This window comes from Stomoxys calcitrans, chromosome 2, assembly GCF_963082655.1.
Source record: "Stomoxys calcitrans chromosome 2, idStoCalc2.1, whole genome shotgun sequence".
NCBI classification, from domain to species: domain Eukaryota; kingdom Metazoa; phylum Arthropoda; class Insecta; order Diptera; family Muscidae; genus Stomoxys; species Stomoxys calcitrans.
Genome location: NC_081553.1, coordinates 234,412,928 through 234,424,235, shown reverse-complemented (window position 1 = coordinate 234,424,235; position 11,308 = coordinate 234,412,928). Strand labels below are relative to the sequence as shown.

Sequence of the window (11,308 nt, the reverse complement as noted above, 5' to 3'; positions counted from 1 at the left end):
AATTTTAAGTACATATGAATTTTCGCATTTTAAAAAAGTGTATCAACAAAGGGGTTAAATTAAATATATATAAAACAAATAGTTAAACTGATTAGAATTGTTCATAAATTGTTTAGAAAAAAAAAATGGTTAAAAATCGAGGATTTAAACTGTTTTTCGTTACTTAAAGTTTGAATGTTATTGGGAAGAGTATTCCAGAGGCGAATTGCACTGATAAAAAAACTGTTGCTTTGATATGCGATATTGGTATCGTATTATTGTAGAATCACTTGTTTACCTCTATTAGAATAAGCATAACGAAGTATAGCAGACAAATAAGACGGCTTATTTGCGTATATTATTTTGTGCAGTGCCAGCAGCGAACGTATTTTAAGATATACATCGAAAGTGACACCTTACAACTGTTTGGCAAAGTCCGATATCCAATCTCTCCTACGCAAACCAAAAACATATCGCGAAACATCATTAAAGGCAACATGTAATATATTTTTAAGAACTGCATGAGAATTTGAAAAAATTTCACATGAATATAAAAGTTTTGGCAGGATATATGTTTTTGCCAAGAGCATTCCGATTTCTATGGGAGTATACGAGCGACCCAAATAATATACATAAGGTCCTTAATACACCATACGTCTTGCCAACTGCCGAGTTAATATGATTCGCCCATGATAATTTATCATCAAAAATTACGCCAGGATTACTCGCTGAAGTCACCATTTCGATTGCAGAACCATTAATTACAATATTAATACTTAGCGGCAATATTGTGCGATTTCTGGAAATGGCTATGCATTTTGACTTCGAGGGATTCAATTGAAGGCCATTCGCCCACGCAATAACATTGTCGAGGTCGTTATTCAGACGAGCTATGGTATCATTTATTTTCTTAGCTGACGTGCTTATATACAGTTGAACATCATCGATATGTATACAACAACTCTGCAACTGTTTGGGAAGGTCATTGCTGTACAAAGAAAAAAGGAGAGGGCCTAATATCGAACCTTGTAGGACACCTCGTGAAACTGGAAGGCATCTAGAATTACGATTTCCAACTGACACAGATTGGCTACGATTAGAAAGATAGGAATGAATCAGATTTGTTGAAGATTCGGAAAATTTAAAAAAATGTTTAAGACAGATTTTTGGAGTCAACAGAGTAAAACGGCTTAGAATGATCTTAAAGTGATTTTGTTGCGGTCAATATTACTTCTTATATCTTCTAGAACTTTCAAAAGTCCAGTAGTGCAACTGTGCTTCGGCCGGAATCCTGATTGGAGGTTGTATAAAAGTGAGTTATCCGTAATATGTTGCGAATTTTTTTTCTTCAAAAGGTGTTCAAATATCTTCGAAATATATGGAAGTATGGCTATAGGTCTAAATTCTTAATTATTTTTCGGTATCGAGAGTAGTCATACTCTTGCCTGTCTCCTGGATTGTGGATAGCAGCTCCCTAATATAATATTGTTAAAGAAATAACAAATGTAAGGCAGAATATGGTGAAATATTATTTTCAAAAATTTAGAATCAATTAGATCCTACAGCATTAGATTTAATTGATTTGACGGTATCGATGATATCAAATGGATTCGGAGTAATATCATTGTCAATATTACTTAATATTGGGTTGCCCAAAAAGTCATTGCGGATTTTTCATATACAGCGGTCAAAAAAAGTATTCATCATTAGCAAAATTGATAATAAATTCACTTATTTTGGGTAATTGAAGAAAATTTAAAGTAAACAAATAATGCAGTTTTATGCAATAGTTTATTTTTCGTAATATGTTTTAAAATAAATTCAAAAAATAAATTTAATTAGCGCAAAAAATGCAATTTTATATAATAACACCAAAAACAGAACAAAAAAAGTATTCATCATTGATGTGCTATCATCAAAGTCAAATTCAAATATTATTTGGGAATCCCCCTTTTCTGTTTTATTTAGTAAAGGAGGCTTTGCCCTTGACAGCAAATATTTAATTTCATTGAAAATATAGTTTTTGTCAAAATGGGTCGTAAGCAAAACGAGGTTTCTGATGAGGTAAAAGTTTTGATAATAAAACACCACAGGAATGGTTTAACTCAAAAAACTATCAGTGAAATATTAAATAGACCACGAACTACTATACAATCCATCATCAGAAAGTGGACAGAAACGAAAACTGTTGACAATAAACCAAGATCTGGTCGACCAAAAGCACTTTCAGTTGGAGATGTGCGTTGGCTAGTGCGGCAAGTTCAGAAAACTCCGAAGACAAATGCGACCATTCTTCGTAAAAACACTATGGAATATTTAGGGAAGGAAGTTACTACACAAACAATTCGAAATACACTCAAAAGGCATAGTTACAGAGGAAGAACTGCACGTAAGAAGCCCTTTATAAATAAAATAAACCGAGTGAAAAGGCTAAACTTCGCAAAAATGTATGTAAAACAGCCCGAATCATTTTGGAAAACAGTCATTTTTGCAGACGAGAGCAAGTTTAATCTTTTTGGGTGCGATGGAAAGGTCATAGTGTACAGAAAACCAAATACAGAGCTTGAAGAACGAAACACAGTTGCTACTGTAAAACATGGTGGAGGTGGTTTAATGGTTTGGGGGTGTATGGCGGCTTCAGGAGCGGGAAATCTTGAAATTATTAATGGAGTAATGGATCATAAGTATTACATTGACATTTTAAAGAGGAATTTAAAAGATAGTGCTGTAAAACTTGGGCTTGGTAATAACTTTCAATATTATCAAGATAATGACCCCAAACATTCTGCTTTAAATACCAAGATGTGGATGCTGTATAACTGCCCCAAAGTCATTAAAACTCCTCCTCAAAGTCCCGACTTGAACCCAATTGAACATCTTTGGGAACATCTCAAACGCAAATTGAGAACGCGCAATTTTTCGAGCAAGAGTCAAATGCAACAGGTGATAATGGAGGAATGGACTAATATAGACCAAAATATAACCGCAAAATTAGTCCAATCGATGTCAAACCGTTTAAAAGAAGTTATAAGACGCGGTGGTCGAATAACAAAGTATTAATTTTTTTAAATTATGTTATTTATTTTTTTGTTTTTTTGCAATGATGAATACTTTTTTTGTTTAATTTTTTGTGTTCAGCTGTAAAATGGCCCTTTTTGTTCCAATAAATACTATTTTTTTCTTTAAAAACAATGAAATTGTGTACATATATATCACACAAGCACTACTGCATCATTAGTTTAATATGTTTTTATTCCAATTGTCTTTTGTAGACTTATTAAAAAAAAAACATTGAATGATGAATACTTTTTTTGACCGCTGTAGTCAGCGTTGACAAATTTTTTCACAGGTTGTGACTCTAATTGCATTCTTTCTTCTGTCAGTTATCAGCTGTTACTTTTAGCTTGCTTTAGAAAAAAAAGAGTAAAAAAGTAGATTTGATTAAAGTTCATTCTAAGTTTTATTAAAAATGCATTTACATTCTTTTAAAATATCCGCAATTACTTTTTGTGCAACCCAATACATTCCCATAAAAGTTAATTCTGGGCCTTGGTAGAGATACATATATTTAAAAAGCTTTCATTAATTGCATCCAAATCCACATTATCATCAACTGCTATATTATCGGCCCCTATTCCAATTGATTTAATATGCCTCCAGATATCTTTTGTGTTTAATGCCTCCCGAAATTTCCTGCTAAAATAAGGATTTTTTTGGCGGATAATGGTGGACGTTACTAGATTCCATGCGCATTTGTAAGCATTATGAAATTCAAGTATCCTAAAACGTTTCCAACGGTAGTATAGATGATTTCTTCTTTCAATTAGTGATTTAACTTCGTTATAGAACCATACTTTTTGTCCTTATTGGGACACATTTGTCAAATAAATAATCTATCAAGTTTTTTTTTGCCTGTTAGGGCGACATCATAAAATTTTACAATTTTTGTTTGTTTCTCTTTCGAGACGAGCTGAATGATCGAAGATGCAAATGGAAAAGGAAAGCCACAGGTAGCAACACACATCAACCACTATGGGACGCGTTTCGTCTTTGGTTAGAAGACTTCTTCGATCATTCAGCTCGTCTCGAAAGAGAAACAAACAAAAATAATCTATATTTTGCTGGAAAAAAGTTTGCCTGTTCGCGAAAACAGAGGATATGATATAAAGCTGATGCCACCCAACAGATCCAATCTCCCACAATAGCAAGTTGTAGTCAATGTTCTTTAAACCTCTGAAAGTAAAAGTCTTCTTATCATCCTCCATGGGAATACCGAATGTTAAAAAACATAAGTCATGTTTCGAAAATAAGAGTGTCGACAACTGATCATAAAGTTCCACATCAGATCTTGAACTTACAAAAACTGTAAAAAACTTTCAGCGAAATTCCCTGAGGAAGAAAACAGGAGTCTTTCGAAGTATGGATATTTGTTTTTCAGAACAAAAAAAATACCAACAACACAACACCAGTTTTTCAAAAATTGTTTTCATGACCTCGAGCCTTGCAAACCAAAAAAGATTTTTTGAAAAACTACAAAAATTAATACGCTATCATAAATAATGAGGGAATGCCCTAAAAAATCAAAAAATGAAAGTTTTTTTGCTTCAAAATCAATTGTCTACAAAAGGTACCTACCTTTAGATTTAACTAAATTGATTTCATTGTATCCCATATTTTGTATTTTCCATGAAAAGCCTTGAATAAAAATAATATTTTTTATCTTGTTTTTTTTTTTTTTTTTTGGAGAATCGTTTTTGTTTTTTATTTGAAATCGTTCTTTTACCTGTTGCTGTAAGTATCATGTAAAGTATTTTAAAAGTACCTAAAACTTAATTTTTTTAAAATATCAATAAGTATATATAATTCTGTTATATTTAAGAACTATGTTGTCTTTTATTAAACTTTTGTGAGTTTTTGTTTGTGGTGATGGGGGTTCCTTTTTTTATACTCATTCATAAACGTTTTCGGTATTCTATTAATTTTTTCTTGCTTTTTTTTTTGTTTTTAATATATATTTTACTCGAGGCTTTATTTAATTAGTAACTATGGTATTTAAATACTTTCATTGTTTTTGTTTCTTCCGATGTGGCGCTATATAAAAACGTCTTGGTTTTCTTTCGCTTCGTTACGATTCTAGTTTTTTTAGTTTTGTGAGATAATTTTTTTTATTTACAATTTGGTTTTTGTAGATGCATTGAACGTGTATTTGTTTTTTTTTCCTAAAATTCCGTGCAAATTTCTGTATATATTTTAGTTAATATATATTTTTCTTTTTAATAATTTGGCTTAGATTTTTTTTATAAAAATTAAAGATTGCTAACATATGTATGTAGATTTAAAATAATTATAAAAATTATTATATTTTGATTGGTGAAATTCGATTTAAAATAAATTTTGCTAAAAAAGGCAAGTTTTACATTTCATCTATGTATGTGTATATATGTATAATTATTCATAACTAAGCAAATAAATATGTTTGTTTATTAAATAAGCATATATAAACTAAATTCATATGTATGATAATCAGTCATAAAAACAAAGATATAATACACAGAAGGATAATGCATAAATTTGGTTTAAAATATAAACTTTTTACTTTCTAACACAAATAAAAAGTGTATTTTTTTTTGCTTTTCTATTTTTGTTTTTGTAAAAACAATATGTAACTGTCTAAAGCTGGACTATATAAATTTAAAAATTATTAATAATTTTTAAAATCTTTAAAAGGTTTTAGGCAAATCGTGGATGACTAGGAGGAAATTGAAAAAAAAAATAAGAAATTTTAAAACCTTATTGTATTAAACCCAATTGAATAGTTGGATAAACAAATTTCTAGCAAGAAAACGTTGGCTCTATGCAGCCTATCATCAATGAAGTTTTTTTTTTTTTTGGTTTCTTCTGGGTTCCACAAATGATTCCGCCTTCCGAAGAAACTTAATATTCGGGTGTGCTCTAGGATTCACTTTCCCTTTCCCCCCTTGAAACAACTTGTTATATGATTCGAATTGCATAAATTTTCAGCATAGGATTACTTAATTACAAGCCACCACAAGCAATAAACTTTAGTTTCCTGTTTTTGTAGTAATTTCAATTTTTTTGTTTAAGGCTGTTACTATATTCGTTCTTCGCCGTTGAAAACCCATCGCTATTACTTTTTGAAACACTACACAAATATCAATGATAAAATCACAGTTTTATTAAAATTTTAAATTTTTTTTAATTGAAATTGAAAAAAAAGCAATTATTATACTGGCCTTTAGGGAAAAGTGAAAGTGAATCCCAAAGGATGCATACTAATGTCTTCCCGGATTCTGTCTGTCCCTTCACCCCTAGAGACAAATTATTTGCTGTGTTTTATGTTAGTACTGGGGACGAATTACGAAATTACGATTTTTCAAAGAATTTTGATGGGGTCACTAATTAAGGCCCATTTCCCTCTACGACGCATGGTTTAGGAGATACAGCCATTTTAAGTTTTGCAAGTGAAATTTCGATTTTTCAAGGATTTTTGATGGAGTCACGAATTAAGGCCCATTTCCCTCTACGAAGCATAGTTTAGGAGGAAATTTCGATTTTTAAAGGATTTTGGAAGGGGTCACGAATTAAAGCCTATTTCCATCAACGACGCATACTTTAGGAGATACAACCATTTAAAGTTTTCCAAGTGAAATATCGATTTTTTAAGGATCTTTGATGGAGGAACGAATTAAAGCCCGTTTTCCTCTACGACGCATAGTTTAGAAGATACAGCCATTTTAAGTTTTGCAAGTGAAATTTCGATTTTTAAAGGAGTCACAAATTAAGGCCCATTTGCCTCTACGACACATAGTTTAGGAGATACAGCCATTTTAAGTTTTCCAAGAGAAATTTAGATTTTTCAAGGATTTTTGATGGAGTCACGATTAAGGCCCATTTCCCTCAACGACGCATAGTTAAGGAGATACAGCAATTTTCAGTTTTCCAAGTGAAATTTCGATTTTTCAAGGAATTTTGATGGAGTCACAAATTAAAGCCCATTTCCCTCTACGAAGCATAGTTAAGAAGATACAGCCATTAATTAGTTTTCCAAGTGAAATTTCGATTTTTCTAGGATCTTTGATGGAGGCACGAATTAAGGCCCTTTTCCTTCTACGATATGTGATCGAGTGAGCTTTCGTATCGAATGAAATTTCATCTCGTATTTAATGGGTGTTATACCACTCGTAAATAAATTTTTATGTCCAAGTTTTTATAAATAAAGCACGATTTTAAGATTCCCGTTGTTAAATGATAAAAATTCCCTTTCAATAAAGAGATACATAATTCACAATAGAAAGATTTCGAACGATTTTACTCGTTCACGTATGCGTTTATTCGGCCCCAGGATACATAAGCCGCAAAAAAAAGCTTCCAGCGCAAGTTTGTTTGTTTGGCATGAGGTGGCAACGTCATTTGCCAACCTGTCAAAAAAGTGAATATATTTGGAAAATTTACAAATAAAATTTGCAAAACTTGTGTGGGGATTGAAGACATATTTTATGAGGTTTTTTGCACATAATTTAATAAAAAAAATTGGTTTTATAGCCATCAAGAGTTTGCCTAAACGGCAATTCGGGCAAAAAGGAAGTATTTTCATGTGTAGATAGATTCGTCAGTGTCAAAAAGACTGATAACTCATTGAAAATAAATACCGTCCGAGACTATTTTTCGACATCAACAAACAGGGGTGATCGAGGGCGCTTTCGTATCGAATGATATTTCATCTCGTATTTAATGTATGTGATGCCACTTTTGAATACATTTTTATCTCAAAGTTCCTATAAATAATTGCGTTCTTAAATTTCAAAAATTCCCGTTGAATAAAGAGATACATAATTCACAATAAAGAGATTGCGAACGATTTTACTCATTCACGTATTCGGTAATTCGGCCCCAGGATATTAATTTTATTTTGCCATTCACAATAGAGATATTTCTGCAAGTGGCCACATTTATTTGTGAAAAACATATCATGGCAATTCTGACAACAGATGTTCTACATAAGACAGTACTGGTCATTTATCCAGAACTTCGTTGTCCTGGATATATGTCCTTTTCAACGAGACGTTGCATAACTACCCTCAAACCGGTCAAGCCCATGGCAACCGATTGCACGCACCGGATTGACCCTATGGATTTCTTCATCGATAAGGGCTACCGCCTCAGTGTATAACACACTTCTGCAACAACAACCCTCAGACCGGTCAATTGTTTTGTACGTGGTCAAAAAGATTTCTTTGTCAGCACCCCAAGTGCTGCCGGCAGGTGACTCGAGGACCTTGTGTCTACTTTTGACCTTATCGCAAATTACTGTGGCGCGTGGGGAGAATGTGTTTGAGCTCACGCGTATTTGTAGTGAACAATGTGACTGAAGATTTGATGGCAGATATCTTCAAATCTCTTGCAGCGTAATAAGCGGCAAGTTCGTTTAGGTAGACCTTTAACCTATCGCAAATGTCAACAATGGATAGGGGGTCTGTTGTCATGATAGTGCAATCGTCTGCATATAGTACGATCTCTATGCCGTCTGGAGGGGGTGAAATGGAGGATAGGTAGAGGTAAAACAAATTTTACAGGCCAGGCCAGAGTTTCAGGCCTGGCTGGAGGGACGTGTTGGTGATGTTCTCAAATAGTTTGGCATGGCTGTTTACGGTACACTACCTGGTGATTATGTCATTCGCCTTGCCCAAAGCTTATCTTGTTTCAATTCGCCTCAGATTATAACAGAATGGCAAAATAATTAAATAAGTCCAATAATTAGAACATAGTCTGTTGTGTGAGCTTTTTGTTTGGGTTGTCATGCCACATCATGTTTTCAATTGTAATAATTATTAATATGAAAATTAAATATTAATATCATCAATGTGTAAATGTATATTTCCTTTAAATAATGCCTGAGAAAAATAAACCTAGTGCGTTTTACTACGAGTACGAGTAATAATAATAATGTTCCATTATTTTTTCATTAAACTCCCAAAGGAGGGAGATACGGGCTGTTTGACCATGAGAATGAATATCACTAGAATGAAAGGTTTTATTGATGGGAGATTAATGAAAAATATATGAAATCAATGACCAAGCCATAGGAGGCAACCATAACGAAATATAATAATAATTATACATCATATTCGTTTTTCATTTTAGTACAATTGCTGTATTTTTTCTAACATGGATTTGTCCAACAGAGAGAGAAAAGGTACATACATACAAATAACATGTACTGTCGCCGTCATCGTAGTCTTATCTATGTAAATATGTAGGCTATACGAAATAAACCCCAAAGAAATAACTCCCAAAGAAGATGCCCTAAATTAACACCATACATTTTGGGACTTATTGAGGTGTGAACAAATTTTTGAGGACAGTTTCATAATTTCGGGGACTTGTTTCATTTTTGACCCTTAAGTAAAAAATTAGTTCCAAATTTTGGGATATACTTAATTTTTGCCTTCATATTCTTGGGGGTTTTATTTCAATTTTTAAGTTGGGATTTATCTTATTTACGACCTAGTTCATTAGGACTTATTTCATTGGGGGCTCTTATTGCGCATAGCCAAATATGTATATTTTGATTTGTTTTTTTTAAATAAATACAATTTGAACATAGGTTAGCATATTTTTTTAGTATGTTACGAAGGATAAGAGAGGACGTCTTGGCATATATTGCACTTGATTCATTCTATTCTGTATTAATTCTAATTTCCGACAAATGCAGCAATGTTGGATTCATATGAAATGATGACAAGTTACCATGATAATTGAAGATTTAGGTTGTCGGGCGTCTATGGCAAGGAAACAACATTTCACTGATCCTTATATTGGACATTCTACATTGTGTACTATGTATATATACACACACACACACATACAAACCTATTATCTATTATAATATATGCTATATATATATATAAATATCTATATATAAAAAACAATAACTTACATGTATAAATTTAGAAAAATACTTAAAAATATAATGTGTACTATTTCCTTTGTATAGAACAAACTAAAGAGGTATGCATGTAAAGAAGATAAAGAAGAATTAATAGACAAAAACAAATAAATAAATAAATATGAATAAATTAAATGTTTGTTTTTAGGTGCTGTTGTTGTTGGAATACTGCAGTGAAAGCTATTGTGGTTAAAGAAAAAAATTGTCCATTACTTCTTGGAATGATTAATCAATCAACGGAAAGGATAGATAGAGGGCGTTAGTTTATAGCTGCTGATGTTGTTGTGGTAGTTACTGTGATGTTTTCTCAAACTCAGTCTGTCGTTTGGTGTGTGTGGGGGGAGGGGTTAGGTGTTAACATAAAATTAAATTAAAAGCGAAAACAACTACAAAATCAGTCAATATAAGAAACATTGTTGGTTGCTTGGTTTTTGTTTTTCTTTGAGATTCTCAGAAAGAATAAATAATTAATTAACAACTAAAATTTGCCTTTGCTTTGTGGTTTCGCACTCAAAACAAAGGCGCCGCTCCCATTGCAATTCTAAGTCTTAAAGGTAACATTGAATGTTAGTAACTCCATGGGCTCTATGGTGATGTCGTTGAAACTTTTCAAAAGTTTGCGCTTATGTGCTGGCAAGGTGCCCGTTAAGCTGGTCGTCTCCAAAGAACTTAAATGCAGTTTGTTAAAATTCACATGACCCATGCCCTTGCGTTTGAAAGGACACACATTGGCAAGTAGATCGGTTTGTTGTGAATTGCGTATGGAACAGTCGAAACCTTGACGTTGGAGCACCATCAAAGCCGAACTGGAGGGGAACAGTTGCAGCTGTTCCTCGGAAAGGGTGCGGAAATTCAACAGGTGCAGATCGCAAGGCCAAGCGTCATTATCCAGCAGTGAGGCTTTCGTTTTCAATTGAGGGGGATTCTCGAAATTCTCCACAAAATACACGCTGGGGGGATATCGCAGACCATTGGCAATGTAGTTTGTTAAGAGGCTGGGCACTTGATATTTCTTGGGGCTGCCGGTATTCTGCATGCCAGGCATGTCTTCGATGAGCACCCAGAATTTGTGGCGTGTTAGGCGGCTGTCTACGATACCTTCACCCATGCCCCGATAATCATCATAAAGAGTGCGTCGATCCAGCATTACTTCCAATTGGCCGGGTTCATAACTAGCCGCCCCCTGGGCATGGGTGGTGAGCAATGTGAACCTTACTTTTTCATCTTGAATGAAGGCCGCCGTTGTTATAGGGAAATAATTGCCCTCAATGCCTATGGAGGGAACTTTAACACGCCTGCAAAGAGCAATTGAGAAAATTTGTTGCTCCACCGTTTGAAAAAAAAACAAAATCAAAAATATTA

At 33.3% G+C, this 11,308-nt stretch overlaps 1 protein-coding gene across 2 annotated transcripts in view; it reads right to left on the bottom strand.

The window, feature by feature from the left end:
• Positions 1 to 6,547: 6,547 nt before the first annotated feature.
• LOC106095616 (alpha-mannosidase 2) overlaps positions 6,548 to 11,308 on the bottom strand; it is a 62,616-nt gene continuing 57,855 nt past the window's right edge. For both annotated transcript variants that reach the window (XM_013262861.2, XM_013262860.2), the window contains one exon: positions 6,548 to 11,241. In XM_013262861.2, coding sequence (XP_013118315.2) covers positions 10,488 to 11,241 — 754 coding nt within the window. In that variant the 3' untranslated portion in view covers positions 6,548 to 10,487. The remainder of the gene's footprint in view (positions 11,242 to 11,308) is intronic.